General features: G+C 46.0%; 1 protein-coding gene across 1 annotated transcript in view; it reads left to right on the plus strand.

Moving 5' to 3' along the window:
* The window catches only part of CUNH1orf174 (chromosome unknown C1orf174 homolog), a 26,790-nt gene extending 8,026 nt beyond the window's left edge, over positions 1–18,764 (plus strand). The window contains exons 2-5 of the mRNA XM_073656730.1: positions 1,024–1,146; positions 12,275–12,616; positions 12,836–12,958; positions 15,908–18,764. Of these exons, the coding sequence (XP_073512831.1) occupies positions 1,024–1,146; positions 12,275–12,616; positions 12,836–12,958 (588 nt within the window). The 3' untranslated portion in view covers positions 15,908–18,764. The remainder of the gene's footprint in view (positions 1–1,023; positions 1,147–12,274; positions 12,617–12,835; positions 12,959–15,907) is intronic.
* The last annotated feature ends 143 nt before the right edge of the window (positions 18,765–18,907 follow it).

Below are 18,907 nucleotides of genomic sequence, written 5' to 3' on the forward strand. Positions count from 1 at the left end.
CTCTCTCTCGCGTCCTCCTCTTCCTTCTCTCTTCTCTCTGCCTTTCTCATCGTCTCTCCTTTCTCTCTCACAACCTCTTGCCTCACTCTCTCCTCCTTTCTCTCTCTCTCTCCTTTCTCTCTCTCACCTCCTTCTCTCTCTCTCCCCCTTTCTCTCTCTCTCTCCTTTCTCTCTCTCTCTCTCTCTCTCTCTCTCCTTTCTCTCTCTCTCTCTCCTCTCTCCTCCTTTCTCTCCCCTTTCTCTCTCTCTCTCCCTTCTCTCCCCTTTCTCTCTCTCTCTCCTCTTCTCTCCTCTCTCTCTCTCTCTCTCTCTCTCTCTCTCTCTCCTTCTCTCCTCTCTCTTCCCCTTTCTCTCTCTCTCTCTCTCTCTCTCTCCCCTTTCTCTCTCTCTCCCCCTTTCTCTCCCTTTCTCTCTCTCCTCTCTCCCCTTTCTCTCTCTCTCTCTCTCTCTCTCCCTCCCCTTTCTCTCTCTCTCTCTCCCCTTCTCTCTCCCCTTTCTCTCCCCTCTCTCTCTCCCCTCTCACTCTCTCTCCCCCCTCTCTCTCTCCCTCCTCTCTCTCTCTCTCTCCTTTCTCTCTCTCCTCTCTCTCCTTTCTCTCTCCCCCCTTTCTTTCTCTCTCTCCTTTCTTTCTCTCTCGCTCTCTCCTTTCTCTCGCTCTTTCTTTCTTTTCATTTTTTCTTTTTGTTTGTTTTTTCTCTCTTTTCTCTTGTTCTCCCTTTTGCTCTCATATCTTACGTATCAGTTGATCTTTCTCTCCTGTCAGTGTCTCACATCGATCTCCTTTACATACAGTATATCTGCACATATTTGACATTCGAGCAGCGGCTGTGTCCTGGTGCTGAGGCCCCATGGGTCAGATATCCTCAGATGAGGTGTCCTCCATGCCCGCCACAGCTGTAGTTATAAATGGAGCATCACAGAGATCCAGACATAATATAGACAGGAGCTGATAGCCTATAATGCATTATATAGGAACGATAGAAAACGCTGGATTGCTGCTTAATTCCTAGAATTTATTTCCAGTTAACAGATGAGGTGCAGTGCTCGGCTCGCCAAAAAACTCAAAATTGTTCGGCTGCACAGAATTCCTCTGATGATGAAGCTGAAAGCCGCAACACTGGAAAGCCTGCGAAGAGAGTATGCCCGGTAAGGATAGGGGGTCTCGGTCTGTCCTGGCATTTCTGAATCTTTGGTGCATCGCTATACCTTCTCATTTGCATATTGGGGCCCCCTTCTCACTTCTTAAAATTATTTTTATTAATTTTTAAGGGAAGGGTTACAATACACACATAAGGAATTATACATAGAAATAGTATATGTAACAAGAAAAATGGGAAAAGGGAAGGGATAAACAGAATGTAGAAAGGAGGAACATGAATAAAAACATATACATAAAAGGTCAACTGAACCAATAGCACCTTACAATACAATATTTGCAGAGAAAAGAGCATTTAGTCTATTCAATCATAAAATGAATGGTATAGATTTCCGTTATACTAATTTTGATCAGATGTTTTGCTTTTAAGGACTCCTATTTATGAGGATATATCGCGTTCCATATGGACCATTTCAGGTCATATGTTGAAAGTGTGATCTTTCTGATTGCATATGTAGATTCAAACATATTATTGTTCATAATTCTGTCTATAACTTCTGTAATTGAGGGAATACTTATTTGTTTCCATTTAGACAACAATAACAGCTTTGTTACCAAGAAACATTGTATTCTTATATATCTTACTTTAAGTGGAAAATCATCTATTCCCAGAGATAGCATGGCTAATTGAGGAGTAGGTGGAATATCTATGTTGCATGTTTTATTAATCAACCCCAAAACCTCTGTCCAAAGAGAAGAGATTAACCCCTTTCCGACCATGTCAGTAATAGTACGTAGCTGTGCCCTGGGACTTATGGACCAGCTACGTATTATTAAGAGCGCTGCGATCGCGCCCGCACACAAGCGGTGCGGGGCGATCACCGCCTGGTGTCAGCTGATTGTCACAGCTGACACCCGGTACTATGTGCATGACCGCACCGCTCCCGGCACATTAACCCCCGCAATGCTGCGATCGAAGTTGATCGCAGCATTGCGGTGGCAAGGGGGGAGGTGATCGGTATACTCACCTCTCCTGCCGGCGTCCAGCAATGTCTGCGGCGGCTTCCAGATGTTGCCATGACAACCCGATGTCGTCATGACAACATCCGGGTCACCAGGAGGCAGGACGTTACTTTGGTCATGCACTGCTCATGACCAAAGTAATGTCTCCCCTGTGTGCAGCACTGACAGGCTGCATGACAAAGGGAGCTGCTGCTCTCTATGCCATGCAGCCGATCAGGCTGCAAAAAGTGAAAGTCCCAGAGTGGCACAATGTGTAAAAGTGAAAAAAAAAGTAGAAAAGTGAAAAAAAATAAATAATAATAATCCCCAAAAAATAAAAATATATTGAACCCATAATATTTATTTATTGTGAAAAAACAAAACAATAAAAGTACACATATTTGGCACCACCGCGTCCGGAACGACCTGACCTATAAAACTGTCTCACTAGTTAACCCCTTTAGTCAACACGGTAAAAATAAATAAATAAAAAACGAAGAAAAAAAACAATGCTTTATCATCATACCGCCAAACAAAAAATGGAATAACACGCGATCAAAAAGACGAATATAAATAAAAATGTTACCGCTAAAAACAAGCCACCACACAGCTCCATTGTCCGAAAAAAAAAAGTTATAGCTCTCAGAATAAAGTGATACAAAAAAATGATTTTTTTCTAGAAAATCGTTTTTATTGTGTAAAAGCGGCAAAACATAAAAAAACTATATAAATGCTGTAAATGCACTGACCCGAAGAATAACGATGCATTATCAATTTTACCACACGCGGAACGGCATAAAAAAAAATGCAAAAAAACAATTCCTGAATTGTTGGTTTTTGTTCATTCTGCCTCCCAAAAATCAGAATAGAAAGCGATCAAAAAATGCCACGTGCCCGAAAATGGTACCAATAAAAACGTCAACTTGTCCTGCAAAAAACAAGCCGTCACATGACTCTGTCGGCCAAAATATGGAAAAATTATAGCTCTCAAAATATGGCAATGCAAACACTAGTCTTTGCAAAAAAAAAGCGTCTTTTAGTGTGTGACAGCTGTCAATCATAAAACCCGATATGAATCTGGTATTGCTGTAATCACCCCGACCCGAAGAATAAAGTAGTCTAACCACTTATACCGCACGAGGAACGGCGTAAAAAATAAACTCTATCGTTATGGTTGTGCTAGGGTTAGGGTTGGGGTTTTTTCAAAAGTAAAGAAAAAAAAATGATGACAATATGGCGACCAGTGTTGAGCGCAAGTGCTCACTACTTGAGTTTGCATCGAGTACTCGGATATGCACTGCACATCGCGGGTGCTCGAGTGACATGCTCGAGTCTCTGTCCCATATGCTTCGCGGCCAAAAAAAACGTTGCTGGGATTGCCTGCCATGCACGAGCGATCCCCGCATGTTTTTTTTTGGGTGTCTAACAACCGTGAAACATGCGGGGCGGGGACTCAAGCATGTAATTCGAGCACCCGCGATACTTGGTGCATACCTGAGTACCCGATGCAAACTCACGTAACGAGCACTTGCGCTCAAGACTAATGACAACTTATTCAATATGATGACCTAATGTTATCAAATTCTTTGTCGTACCTCTGGGTTCAAAATGTTCACTATACCCCTTGATAAAATTCTTGTGGGGTCTAGTTTCCAAAATGGGGTCCCTTGTGGGGGGTTTCCACTATTTCGGCACATCAGGGGCTCCCGAAATGCGACATGGCGTCCGCTCTTGATTCCAGGCACTTTTGCGTTCAAAAAGTCACACAGTGCTCCTTTCCTTCTGAACCCTGACGTGCACCCAAACAGTGTATTTTCCCCACATATGGGGTATTGGTGTACTCAGGAGAAATTGCACAACAGTTTTTAGGTTCCATTTTCTCCTCTTACCCTTGTGAAACTAAAAAAATTGGGGCAAAAAGATCATTTTTGTGGAAAAAGTTAGATTTTTTTTATTTTCACGGCTTCATGTTCTAAACTTCTGTGAAGCACCTGGGGGTTAAGGGTGCTCACCACACATCTAGATAAGTTCCCTCAGGGGTCTAGTTTCCAAAATGGTGTCACTTGTGGGGGGTTTCCACTGTTTAGGCACATCAGGGGCTGTCCAAACGCAACATAGCGTCCGCTAATTATTCAAGAAAATTTTACATTCAAAAAGTCAAATGGCGTTCCTTCCCTTCCGAACCCTGCCGTGCGCCCAAACAGTGTTTTTTCCCCACATATGGGGTATCTGCTTACTCAGGAGAAATTGCACAACAAATTGCATGGTGCAATTTCTCCTGTTACCCTTATGAAAATGCAAAATTGGGGGCTGAAAAACAATGCAATTTTGTGGGAAAAATGAGAAAATTTTATTTTCCCCTCCCCCATGACAGCACACATTGAGAGAGGATCCGCCCCACCAAGGACAGGAAACCGTCTGAAATAAAAGGGCGGCACCTCTCCCTCGCTTCAGTTGGTTTCCTGTCCTTGATGGGGAACCTGTCTGGAAGAAAGAAGACTTACCTGGGGCTGTCCCGGTGTGGAAGAGCGGGCACTGGCCTGTGCACCGGGTTCAGTATCCCAGAAGCGCCGTCCGCAGCTTCCCCTGGGGTCTCTGCGCCGAGCGGGGCGCACGCGATGAGGCAGGCTCTGTCCTCCCAGAGACCGCGGCGCCGTCCTCCCCCTGCAGTGTGGAACGCTTCCGGGTGTGACGCGCCTGACGTCACGGCGCAGGGCACGCTGGGAGCGGCGCACTGAGTGATGTCAGGAGGCGGCGCCGATCCAAGATGGCGGCGCCCATCGGAACGTCCCAGGCCGTTTTTTTTCAACGGAGCTCCGGCCTGAGGAAGGGGGAGGGCCCACAGACCGGAGGAGGCTGGATGGCCCTATATTTAAGGGGGGGGAGCTATCCTGGAAGTGTGGTGCGCTTCTGAGACATGGCTGATCCAGATAGCCTGGAGCAGCAGCTTACCCCCCCACCTCAGCAACAGAAAAAGCAGAGGGATGCATCGTATACAGACAGCCGCTCGAGTAATCGTAGTGGCAGCCACAGGAGTAAGGCTTCGAGTGCCTCGGGACCATCCAGAATGGAATCATCGGTTCCGCAACAGCCTCCGAATGCGGTACCCGTTTGTGACCTCCGGGGGTGAGTGAGCTTCGTGAATGTCACTGGTTAGTAACGGGAAGTCTCTTATGTGCTTCCTTTTTTTAGGAGCCTAAGAAGAGTAGTGCCAAGCAAAAGCATAGAATATGTGCCCTTTGCCAAGCTTCTCTCTCAGTAGAGTGGCAGAAACCACTTTGCCAGGGTTGTGTGACCAAAACCATAGCTGAGAATTCCCGGGATTTTGCTGCAAATTTAAAGTCCATAGTACATGCAGAAGTTCAGGGGTCCCTGAAAGGGTTCCTTAGAGGGAAGAAAAGACCCCGTAGAGAGGTTTCCTCCGTCTCTGATTCCTCCCAGTCCGAGGAGCAGTGGGATTCATCGTCCTCTTCTTCATCGGGGGGCGGTAGACCCTGCTTCCCCATTGAGAATACAGACAGACTGGTTAGGGCAGTAAGATCAACCATGGGTCTGGAGGAAGAGAGAGCATCTAAATCCCGGGAGGACATCATGTTTGCGGGCTTGGGAGAGAAGAAGAGACGCTCATTTCCGGTTAACAGTAAAATTCAGGGCCTCATTGACCGGGAGTGGAGGAGACTTGAAAGATCAGGGGCTTTACCCTCCTTCTCCAAAAGAAGGTATCCCTTCGAAGAGAAGGATGCGGAACCTTGGGATAAGATCCCCAAGGTGGACGGGACTGTGGCAAGGTCATCGAAAAGATCTTCCCTGCCCTTGGAGGACTCTGGCGTCCTAAAGGATGCACTGGATAAAAGAGCTGACTCCTTCCTGCGCCACACGTGGGAGGCGGCGGCAGGCGGCCTAAAACCAGCGGTGGCTAGCACCTGTGTGGCGAGGTCCTTGATGGTGTGGCTCCAACAGCTGGAAGACCAGCTTAAAGATAAAAAGGTCTCCAGACAGGCAATACTTGCAGAGCTACCTCTAATACAAACAGCATCGGCCTTCCTGGCCGACTCTTCAGCTGACTCGGTCAGACTGTCAGCTAGGGCAGCGGGACTATCCAACGCAGCCAGGCGGGCCTTGTGGCTCAAAGGTTGCCCAGGCGACCTACCTTCGAAACAGAAACTGTGCTCCCTCCCGTGTGACGGTAGACTCCTGTTTGGCCAAAAGTTAGAAGACCTGTTAGAAAAAGCAGGCGATAAAAGCAAAGGGTTCCTGGGATTTTCGGGGGAACCAAGAAGATTTAGTTTTCGGAGGAGAAAATTTAACCGGGGTCGTCCTCCGGGAGACAAAAAGAGATGGGAAGCCAAGTCCAAAAAAGAATCGGGCTACATGTTTGGAGGACCATCCTTGAGTTCGAAGAGATCCTCCCAATGACGCCAGGCTGGAAGTGGGTGGAAGGCTTTCCCACTTTTTTCCAGCTTGGGACGCGATAACAACAAACCCCTGGATTCTGAAAATTATCAGTGGGGGCCTGAAGATCCGGTTCAGCCAGACCCCCTGGCGGACCTTTGTGGTTACCCCCCTACGAAAGGTCCAGGAACAACAATTAGCCCTGGAAACAGAAGTGTTAGAGTTAGTAGGAAAGCAGGTCCTTCTCGAAGTACCAGCAACACAGAGAGGGAGGGGGTTCTATTCCCCACTATTCATGATAAAAAAAACAAACGGGTCCTTAAGGACCATCATCAACCTCAGGAGTCTGAACCAAGTAGTAGAAAACCAGACTTTCAAGATGGAGTCAGTAAGCTCGGCAGTGAAGCTCTTACATCGCAACTGCTTTATGGCTGTAATAGACTTGAAGGACGCATATTATCACGTCCCAATCCATCCGGAGTATCAGAAGTATCTGAGAGTAGCCCTGTTTATTCAGGGGAAGCTGAGGCATTTTCAGTTTGCTGCCCTACCCTTTGGCCTGTCCATTGCCCCGAGAATATTTACGAAACTAATAGCAGAAGTGACAGCCTTCCTACGGATCAAGAATGTAGTGATCGTGCCATATTTAGACGACTTCTTGATAATAGGGAAAACAGAAGCCCACTGCTCCTGTCAGCTCCTAGTGGTCACGGAAGTGTTGCATCAGCTGGGGTGGTTAGTAAATTTCCAAAAATCAAGACTAACCCCCTCCAGGACTCAGACCTTTCTGGGTCTAATCCTAGACTCTCGTCGCCAAACCTGCTTCCTCCCAGAGGACAAAATCTGCAGGTTGATTGCATTAGTCTCGAAGGCCATTCAAGCTCCGGAGATGTCTCTGAGAGAGGCAATGTCCCTCCTGGGTTCTATGACGGCCTGTCTCCCAGCAGTAATGTGGGCCCAGGGGCATATGAGGTGGCTTCAGTGGGAGGTCCTGTCAGCACAGAGGTCCTGCAACGGGCATTTAGAAGGCAGGCTCTCTCCCCCCAGAAGTAGTAGATTCCCTTTCGTGGTGGACAGTCAGGGGAAATCTGACCGCAGGCGTTCAATGGTCCAGACCAGTAGATCGGGTAATTACGACCGACGCAAGCAGTTCCGGATGGGGGGGGTCATCTGGCAGAACTCTCAGTACTGGGTCACTGGGCTTACCTCGAGAGGGGAGCATTCTCAAACTTAAAGGAGCTTTGGGCAGTAGAAAGATCCCTCAGGGGCTTCCTCCCTCACATCCAAAATCACCATGTCCAGGTCAGGTCCGACAACCGGACAGCAGTAGCCTATGTGAATCACCAGGGAGGGACAAGGTCACGCCCTCTGATGGTGGTGGCAGACAGGATCCTTGGTCTAGCAGAGCGAAACCTCCTATCCCTCAGCGCCCTTCACATAAAGGGGGTAGAAAACGTGAAAGCAGATTTCTAAGCCGCCATACCCTAAGACAGGGGGAGTGGGGGTTGAACCCGGAGGTCTTCCATCAGATTGTCCAGTTATGGGGGCAGCCAGACATAGACCTGTTCGCCACAAGGGCAAACAGAAAGGTGCAGAGATTTTTCTCCCTAAATCCGGCAGAAAATCTCCATGCCATAGATGCCCTCCAGATTCCTTGGGGGTTCAGGAAGGCCTATGCCTTTCCGCTATTAGTGATGATTCCAGTAGTGGTGAGGAAGATCCGGGAGGAAGGCGCCAGGGTGATTTTGATAGCCCCTTTTTGGCCCAAGAGGCCTTGGTTCTCTCTGCTTCAACTAATGTCGGTGTCAGATCCCTGGATTCTACCAGAGAGGCCGGACCTTCTCATGCAGGGACCAGTATTCCATGCCCAGGCCAGGGGGTTCCATCTTTCGGCATGGAATTTGAGAGGTCGCTATTGAGTAGCAAGGGGTTTTCACCAGGCTTAGTTTCTACTTTATTGGGGAGTAGAAAACCAATTACAACCAAGATTTATAGCAGAGTTTGGGGTAAATTCCTAGAGTTTATAGATATCCCGCTATCGAGCAAACCTCCGATCAGGGGGATCCTGGAATTTCTGCAAAAGGGGCGGGACCTGGGTCTAGCTACAGGGACCCTTAAGGTTCAAGTTTCAGCTTTGGGAGCACTCTACAATTGTAATCTGGCTGGGAATAGGTGGATAGGTGGATCTCGAGGTTTATCAAGTCCTGTGCCAGAGCCGGACCGGTTAGGTCCATGGGTGTTCCTCCTTGGGACCTGAATTTAGTCTTGAACGCTCTTACTAGTGAACCATTCGAACCCCTGCACAAGGTTTCTCCAAAAATTCTCACCCTTAAGACCATCCTCCTAGTGGCCTGTCACGCTGTCTCTGTATACTGGAGGTAGGGGGCCTAAGCTGACCCTAAGCTGGGGCCCTGACTAGTCCCTCAACCTGGAGGTACTGTTAAAGGTACAGAGGTCCAGGCCGCCAGCGTAACCCCTACCTCCTGAGGATCCCTGCACCTAAGTAATCTAGTCCTGAGAAGGACCCCGATCACAACAAAAGGGGACAAGTAATAATATGCCCACACACAGTACTTAGACGAACGAGACAGTACAAGGGAAAAACCAAAACCACCTTGCATACAACAACTACACAACTACAACAGAGGGAACACCAACGGGAAAGGAGATAAATGATAAAGCGAGGAAGGGAAAAAACACTCCAAATACACTTATCTCAGAAACTCCAAACACCACAATCCGCTCTGTTAGTCTGAATGAAATGCTTTCACCGACACTTCCCAAACAGACCAGCAGGCATTTGAAGGAGTCTCACTACAGCAGTATTGATTGCAGCTGGGCGAGGCTGGACCTCGTCTAGCACAGAGAGAGAGAGAATTAACTCCCTCACTGCCGAAAAACACAAAGCACCAACAAGTCAGCTGCGAGAAGTCAGGCTGTGTACTCGTGACGATCTTCGTGGCGACACACCCGTGACATGGCCTTAACGTCAGCCCGTAGGGTGGGTGATCTGCAGGCCCTCTCGGTTAATCCTCCTTACACACAAATCTTTGAGGATAGGGTCACCTTGCGGCTAGATCCAGCGTACCTTCCCAAGGTGGTATCTAGATTTCACCGTAGTCAGGAGATTGTGCTACCCTCGTTCTGCAGCAATCCTAAGAACCCAGGGGAAGTCAGGTTCCATAGCCTAGATGTTAGGAGGTCCCTGCTACAGTACATTCACATGACTAGTCTGTGGAGGAAAGACTGTTCTCTGTTCCTGGCCTTTCAAGGGTGTAGGAAAGGTCACGGGGTGTCCAAGGGTACCATCTCTAGGTGGCTCAGGGAGGCCATTTGCTTAGCCTATACGTCCACAGGGGTTCCAGCCCCGGACAATGTGAGGGCTCATTCCACCAGAGCTCTTGCAACCTCCTGGGCAGAGAGAGCAAACGTCTCGATCGAGCAGATATGTAGGGCTGCTACTTGGTTTACACCATCCACCTTCTTTAAGCACTATCGGTTGGATCTGTCCTCTTCTGATCTCACCTTTGGGAGAAGGGTACTTCAGGCGGTGGTCCCTCCCTAGGGTGCTCATAAATTCTCCAAAATTCTCTCAAGGTGTGCTGTCATGGGGGAGGGGAAAACACCAAGGTTACTTACCGGTAGCCGGTTTTTCCTGAGCCCATGACAGCACCCGTAGTTTCCCCCCCTTATTTTTTCTATGTTTCTCACACCCTGGTGTGCACTGTTTGGGGTGGTGTGTATATGTATATTGTGGTGTTGGTTATGTGCCTAACCTGTTTAGGGAGGTCCTCTCAATGCTCTGTAAACAACTGAAGCGAGGGAGAGGTGCCGCCCTTTTATTTCAGACGGTTTCCTGTCCTTGGTGGGGCGGATCCTCTCTCAAGGTGTGCTGTCATGGGCTCAGGAAAAACCGGCTACCGGTAAGTAACCTTGGTGTTTTTACGGCTCAATGTTATAAACTTCTGTGAAGCACCTGGGGGTTCAAGGTGCTCACCACACATCTAGATAAGTTCCCTGAGGGGTCTAGTTTCCAAAATGGTGTCACTTGTGGGGGGGTTTCCACTGTTTAGGCACATCAGGGACTCCCCGAATGCAACATGGCGACCGCTAATTATTCAAGCAAATTTTACATTCAAAATGTCAAATGGTGCTCCTTCCCTTCCGAACCCTGCAGTGCGCCCAAACAGTGTTTTTTCCCCACGTATGGGGTATCTGTGTACTCAGGGGAAATTGCACAACAAATTTTGGGGTCCATTTTTTCCTGTTACCCCTGCAAAAATAAAAAAATTGGGATCTAAAGTAAGATTTTTGTGAAAAAAGTTTAATGTTCATTTTTTTCTTCCCCATTCCAAAAATTCCTGTGAAGCACCTGAAGGGTTAATAAACTTCTTGAATGTGGTTTTGAGCACCTTGAGGGGTGTAGTTTTTAGAATGGTGTCACTTTTGGGTATTTTCTGTCATAAAGGCCCCTCAAAGTCACTTCAAATGTGATGTGGTCCCTAAAAAATAGTTTTATAAATTTTGTTGGAAAAATGAGAAATCGCTGATCAACTTTTAACCCTTATAGCACACTAATAAAAGAAAAAAAAATTGTGCTGATGTAAAGTAGACATGTGGGAAATGTTATTTATTAACTATTTTGTGTGACATATCTCTCTGATTTAACGGAATAAAAATTAAAATTTTGAAAATTATGAAAGTTTCAAAATTTTCGCGACATTTCCAATTTTTTCACAAATAAACGCAAGTGATATCGAAGAAATTTTACCACTATCATGAAGCACAATATGTCACGAAAAAACAATCTCAGAATCAGTGGGATCCGTTGAAGCGTTCCAGAGTAATTACCTCATAAAGTGACAGTGGTCAGAATTGTAAAAATTGGCCCGGTCATTAACGTGCAAACCACCCTCGGGGGTAAAGGGGTTAATGAACAGTCCCATAGTATATGTAAAAGAGTACTCCAACATAATTCAGATTGATTGGGAAATATTCTATGAAGTTTTGCTGGGGTAGAATACCATTTTCTCATGGTTTTATAGTATGATTCGTGTAGATTAGCGTTGGGTGAGTTTTTAAAGGAAATTTTCATCGCTTTTTGCCATTTATCAGTTGAAAATTTGGTGCCCTAATCCTCTTCCCAGTCCAACATATATTTCTGTTTTGAGAATATGACATCATTGTTGAACAAAGAATAAATATGTTTAGTATTCCATATAAATTTATTGTCCAGATTAGTAATGAGAGAAAATACTTTTAGGAAGTAGAGGAAATTTACATTTGTTTCTAAGGTATTTCTCATTTCTAAATATGTAAAAAATTCTATTTCTGGGAGGTCGTACTTTATTTTGAGATATTGGAAGGCCTATTCTCACTTCTGCTTGATGGTGCTTGCTGCACAGATGGTGCTCTGTCTGCCGCGGCCCGGCCGCCGCTTTGCTCTGTCTGCCGCGGCCCGGCCGCCGCTTTGCCGCCTCTGCCGGCATTACAGATGTTGCTAGCTCCACTAGCTCTCATGTGTCAGCACAGCTTCTTTCCTGCAGTGATTTTCCATTCTAGAGGTTATGAAGAATCGTGCTTTCGTCCCTATGTACAGCTTGAGTGAGCTGTTCTTCCTACTGACTTGAATGCTTTCCCCCCCCTCTCCTCTCCTCTCCTCTCTGCTGCTATACACTGACAGAAGGGAGGGTGATGGAGTGCATAGATAGCCGTCAGCCAGGATAGTCTTAAAGTTTGCAATGGAGGGATTGAAAGTTTTACAGTGTGTTAATTTTTTTTCAGGCATCCACCCGCAAAACTTCCAATAAGAATCTATCAAAAAAAGTTATATGTGACCAGAACAGCGCACTAGAAAGTGATGGCACCAAAAGAGCTAATAAGGCGGGTACTCGGGGAAGGGCTCCGAGCAGAAGATGCCCAAAGGTGACAGTCAGCACCCGTGCCACTGCGCATCATGTGCTCAGATCCAGTCCTTCATATCATGGGTTAACGGACGACAGTGGAGACGGCGTGTCACATCCAGATACCAGAGGGGTGTGCACAGACAACAGCCCCTTTTTTGATGAAGACAGCAACCAGCCAATGCCTCTCGGGAGATTCTTTGAGAACGCCGATCTTATGCAGGTGAGCCCGCAGGGTCTGACTACACTCAGTTTCTTTGTAGTCTGTAACCATGGAGACACTTTTTTTTTTTTTTTTTTTTTGCCGGTCATAGTTTTGCCTTTGGAAAAGAGTTATGTTTAGGGCACAATTTTGTGAAAACATTATATGGCAATACCATGTGAATAAAGTATCGGTGGTAACTTGTGTGTTCGGTTACGATCTGATTTCCCTATCCCTTAGGATTTTGCACCGGTTGCTACGTCCTGTGCTTCTATGAGCAGGCGAGAACTAAGGAACCTCCACTACAGAGCTAAGGAGGAGGATGATGACGAGGAGGAGATCAACAATGAAGATACTATTTGAGTAAGTGATCAGTCTCTACGGGGTGTCACTGAACCAGGAGTAGACATTTCGATATTTTTTTTTCTAGAAGTTCTCACTAGTTGTTCACCTATGTAAGCACATTCCCCTGCTTACTACAGTACTAACCCTTAGTTGCAGCCTATATTATACTCCAGAGCTGCATTCTCAATTCTGCTTGTGTCGTGAAAAGTCAACAGGTTTGTCATCAAAAACGCCTCTAGTTCTAACTGAAGTAGAATAAAAGAGGACAATTAAATTGCACCCAATGCTTGAAGACTTCAACTGAGAAGTCTGCAGAATTTTGAATGCAGCTTTGAAGTATAATCCAGGATGTAACTCAGGATTAGTACAGGATCAGTAATGTAATGTATGTACACAGTGACTGCACCAGCAGAATAGTGAGTGCAGCTCTGGAGTATAATACAGGATGTAACTCAGGATCAGTAATGTAATGTATGTACACAGTGACTGCATCAGCAGAATAGTGAGTGCAGCTCTGGAGTATAATACAGGATGTAACTCAGGATCAGTACAGGATCAGTAATGTAATGTATGTACACAGTGACTGCATCAGCAGAATAGTGAGCGCAGCTCTGGAGTATAATACAGGATGTAACTCAGGATCAGTACAGGATAAGTAATGTATTGTAAGTACACAGTGACTCCACCAGCAGAATAGTGAGTGCAGCTCTGGAGTATAATACAGGATGTAACTCAGGATCAGTAATGTAATGTATGTACACAGTGACTGCACCAGCAGAATAGTGAGTGCAGCTCTGGAGTATAATACAGGATGTAACTCCAGATCAGTACAGTATCAGTAATGTAATGTATGTACACAGTGACTGCACCAGCAGAATAGTGAGTGCAGCTCTGGAGCATAATACAGGATGTAACTCAGGATCAGTACAGGATCAGTAATGTAATGTATATACACAGTGACTGCACCAGCAGAATAGTGAGTGCAGCTCTGGAGTATAATACAGGATGTAACTCAGGATCAGTACAGGACAAGTAATGTAATGTATGAACACAGTGACTGCACCAGCAGAATAGTGAGTACAGCTCTGGAGTATAATACAGGATGTAACTCAGGATCAGTACAGGACAAGTAATGTAATGTATGAACACAGTGACTCCACCAGCAGAATAGTGAGTGCAGCTCTGGAGTATAATACAGGATGTAACTCAGGATCAGTACAGGATCAGTAATGTAATGTATATACACAGTGACTGCACCAGCAGAATAGTGAGTACAGCTCTGGAGTATAATACAGGATGTAACTCAGGATCAGTACAGGACAAGTAATGTAATGTATGAACACAGTGACTCCACCAGCAGAATAGTGAGTGCAGCTCTGGAGTATAATACAGGATGTAACTCAGGATCAGTACAGTATCAGTAATGTAATGTATGTACACAGTGACTGCACCAGCAGAATAGTGAGTGCAGCTCTGGAGCATAATACAGGATGTAACTCAGGATCAGTACAGGATCAGTAATGTAATGTATATACACAGTGACTGCACCAGCAGAATAGTGAGTACAGCTCTGGAGTATAATACAGGATGTAACTCAGGATCAGTACAGGACAAGTAATGTAATGTATGAACACAGTGACTCCACCAGCAGAATAGTGAGTGCAGCTCTGGAGTATAATACAGGATGTAACTCAGGATCAGTACAGGATAAGTAGTGTAATGTATGTACACAGTGACTGCACCAGCAGAATAGTGAGTGCAGCTCTGGAGTATAATACAGGATGTAACTCGGGATCAGTACAGGATCAGTAATGTAATATATGTACACAGTGACTGCACCAGCAGAATAGTGAGTGCAGCTCTGGAGTATAATACAGGATGTAACTCAGGATCAGTACAGGATAAGTAATGTAATGTATGTACACAGTGACTGCACCAGCAGAATAGTGAGTGCAGCTCTGGAGTATAATACAGGATGTAACTCAGGATCAGTACAGGATAAGTAGTGTAATGTATGTACACAGTAACTGCACCAGCAGAATAGTGAGTGCAGCTCTGGAGTATAATACAGGATGTAACTCGGGATCAGTACAGGATCAGTAATGTAATGTATGTACACAGTGACTGCACCAGCAGAATAGTGAGTGCAGCTCTGGAGTATAATACAGGATGTAACTCAGGATCAGTACAGGATAAGTAATGTAATGTATGTACACAGTGACTGCACCAGCAGAATAGTGAGTGCAGCTCTGGAGTATAATACAGGATGTAACTCAGGATCAGTACAGGATCAGTAATGTAATGTATGTACACAGTGACTGCACCAGCAGAATAGTGAGTGCAGCTCTGGAGCATAATACAGGATGTAACTCAGGATCAGTTATGTATCCGGAGCTGTGGACAAAATTCTGCTGTGTTTCTGTGAAGAGAAGCGGTGCATTGTGGGAGCTCAGATGACTATTAGAGGCCCACAGTTTCTCAGGCCAACACCAGAATTCTGAAAGCAGCTCTGCATGTGATGGAAGGAGGACAAATCGTAGATTATTAAAAAATAAGATGAGAACTGTTAAAGGGGTTGTCCACTACTTGGGAAACCTTTTTTTACGTGAAGTATTCCCCTTTGTAAAATATAAACTCAATATATTCACCTCCCGCTGTGTGCCATTGTTTTGCCACGTGACCCCTGCCACCAATCATCGGCTGCTGTTGGGATATGTGCTCTCACTTCCTTCTGACGATTGTCGTCCAACCGGAAGAAAAAACATTGGTGTTTTAATTTTACAAGAGGGGGCTACCTAGTTTAATAAAGGTTTGTCTAGCTAGTGGACAACCCCTTTAAATGTGGCGAATGGTAGTTACCTGTGTAATGTGGGTCACCTTGTCTTGTTTTATTATATAAGACTGCAGGTAAATCCGCTGCGATGTGCGGTATCTCTTTATTTCATATTTCTCCTCCTGTCTTTTCAGGCGCGGCCCCCTCTCCGCAGCAGGACACTGGAACGGACCACCGCTTCTTACATAAACTGTGCTCGAGCGACCACCGCTTCTTACATAAACTGTGCTGGAGCCAAAGTGCTTTCATCTGTATATAAACCGAGGAGATTCGCTCACTTTTAATTGTTGGGATGTGAGTGGAGACGGAGGGCGGATGTTGCACCGTCCATAAATTTTGGGGTTTTATTGCCATTGAAAAAGAGTCTTCAGGGAGTTTTCATGTTAAACCTGGTACCTTACAATGGTGGTATCCCTGCCGATAGGAGTACCAGTATTAAGCTTCACATCTACACACAGTGATGTGGAATATATGTTAAGTTCTTTATGTATATTATGTTTCTACGTTCTCTTTTATATATGTAGCGTTGATGGAGCTGAAATCATTAAAAATGGAGGAAAATAATAATAATGTGAATTGTCAAGGAGCAGTGCTGAAGAATTGTGGGAGCCAAAAGGATTCATTGAGCTGGTCGGGCGTAGCGCAGCCGGGCTGGTGGGGTGTAGCGAAGCCGGGCTGGTGGGGTGTAGCGCAGCCGGGCTGGTGGGGTGTAGCGCTGGTGGGGTGTAGCGTAGCCGAGTTGTTGGGTCATCTGTTGTTTCCTATAGGACTGCATTTGTCTTCCCTGCAGAACGGCTTAGATTTTGAGTGACAATTTCAGCTCTGCTACATCTCGCTGCAAAGTGAATAAAAAGTAAGCGTTAAAGGGAATCTGTCACAAAGTTTTTGCCAGCATAATTTAGGGACAGAGACCCTGATTCCAGCGATATATCACTTACTGGGCTGCTTGCTCAAGTTTTGATAAAATCCCTGTTTTGTCTGCTGCAGTTTTCTGAATGCTGAGCTCTGTATAACCCCTGTCCACATCACTGATTGGCTGCTTTCTGTGTGCATAAGGCAGAAAGCTGCCAATCAGTGGTGGAGGCAGAGTTATAGAAAGCAGGAGGACTACATGGCAGTAGACCACCAGTCCTGCAGTGATAATCTCCTGCTGATAAAACTGTGATATTATCAAAACTGCAGCAAGCAGCTCAGTAAGTAAAATATCGCTGGAATCAGGGTCTCTGTCTCTACATCATGGTGCTCTTAGATTACCTGGCAAAAAAACCTGCTGACAGATTCCCTTTATGGTTTCTTTTTACTTAATAAAGTCATGGCACGATGTGGGACACTTTTTTAATGGGAACTTGTCAGCAGATTCACGTTGCCAATACTGACGGGCTCCCTCAATATAATGAACTGCTTTATTTGTTGATATAAAGTTGTGTTTCTGAAAGAAAAAAAAACAAAAAACACGTGGGCTTAAAAGAGTGGTGGATGTGGAGAAGTGTCAGAGGGGTGGTTTCCCTCTAGGGTCTCCCTGCGGCTTCCCTCTAGGGTCTCCCTGCGGCTTCCCTCTAGGGTCTCCCTGCGGCTTCCCTCTAGGGTCTCCCTGTGGCTTCCCTCTAGGATCTCCCTGCAGCTTAGCATGGCTGATGGGTCTCTCACTATGCACAGATGGGGGGGGGGGGGGGACCAGTCAATCAAATCAGGTGAAGAAAAGTTCCAGGGGGGCAGCCACAGCATTTCAGAGTAAAACATATTAAGAGAGTGGGTTTTTTGTTTTTTTTTTTGCTGCCGATGTTCAAGGCATAATGGATCTACTGACAGGTTCCCCAAAAACACAACCGCAGAGCTGCGTTTGTCATGTGGATTGATGTGCCATGAGAGCACGCTATGGATAACCGGCTGCGTTATCTCCTAGGCACGGGCAGATGACAAACCCAGCTCAGCTCTACGTTTGCAGACATTTACTGGTATGATACTGAGGCTTTATGTACCAACGTTAATAAATTTGTCTCTTGTGGTAATGACTGATTTTTAGATGTAGAGGTAGCTGGACGTCTAGCTCCAGAGGTCTCCTGCGGGGTTGTTTTTTATATCCAAATTCCTAATGGCATAAAGCGATTTGCAATTAGTTTTAGCAATAGGTGATCGAAATGTCGTATTTTTTTGCATCCATGACTCCTTCCCTTATAGCATCCGCTCTCCTGTTCATGTGTCCTTAGAATCACTTACTGATGATTTGATTGCTCTCTTGCTACCTCCTAAGAGTTGGTGTGAATCGATGTCAGTAATCTGTGACCGCTTCCTAGCCGATAGCATCCGTGGCTCTCCCTTTGATTAGCCGGCCTGATGTGATGTCATAGTTGCCGCGAGTCTCACATGTGACGTCGTACCAGGTCAGCCAATCAAAAGAAGAGGTTCGGATGCTGGAGGGTAAGAGGTCTCCCGTGTCTCTGATCTCCCGTACAGCGGCCACAGATAAGTGACGGGTCCTATGCATCGATTCGCACCAACTCTACTACCTCTAGTCCAGTGGTCTCCAACCTGTGGATGTCATGGCATGCTGGGAGTTGTAGTTTCTCGACAATTTGAGGGACACAGGTTGGTATCATTGCTCTATCCCCATATGACAGTGATTTTTGTAGTGAAATAATAAGGGGTAGCTCTGCCACTCATGCCTTATTACAAGGATCATCACATCCTCGTGAGCCACCAGAGCCTTAGCAGAGCATTGCCCTCGTCCAGTACACGCCTGGGACTGCATAACTAATGTAAACTATCATAGTTCCCGTAGGGAGGCCCTGCACCAAGTATTGTAAAATTACGGCGTATGGACACCATAGGGCAAGGGGGCCACTCAGGACAGCAGCTCAGGACCACCAAGTAACGGCAGCACTCGCAGTCCCAGCCTAATACAGCTGATCATGGGAATGCTAAAACGAAATCCAAGATGTTGTAACTATTGGGCATAAACTGCCCCCCAAGTGCCACTAACGTGACTGAAAATGACATCTTACACCCTATATCCAAGGCAAAACCCGCATCCACAGACCCCCATATTGTTATACAAGACTATTGGCTCTGCTGTGCAGCTGCCACAGATCTTCAATGGCATATGTGAGTTTCTATTTTCTTGCCCCTAAATGGCA

The sequence above is a fragment of the Phyllobates terribilis genome, unplaced genomic scaffold (assembly GCF_046119375.1).
Source record: "Phyllobates terribilis strain yellow unplaced genomic scaffold, ASM4611937v1 Scaffold_12__6_contigs__length_324123572, whole genome shotgun sequence".
Lineage (NCBI taxonomy): Eukaryota > Metazoa > Chordata > Amphibia > Anura > Dendrobatidae > Phyllobates > Phyllobates terribilis.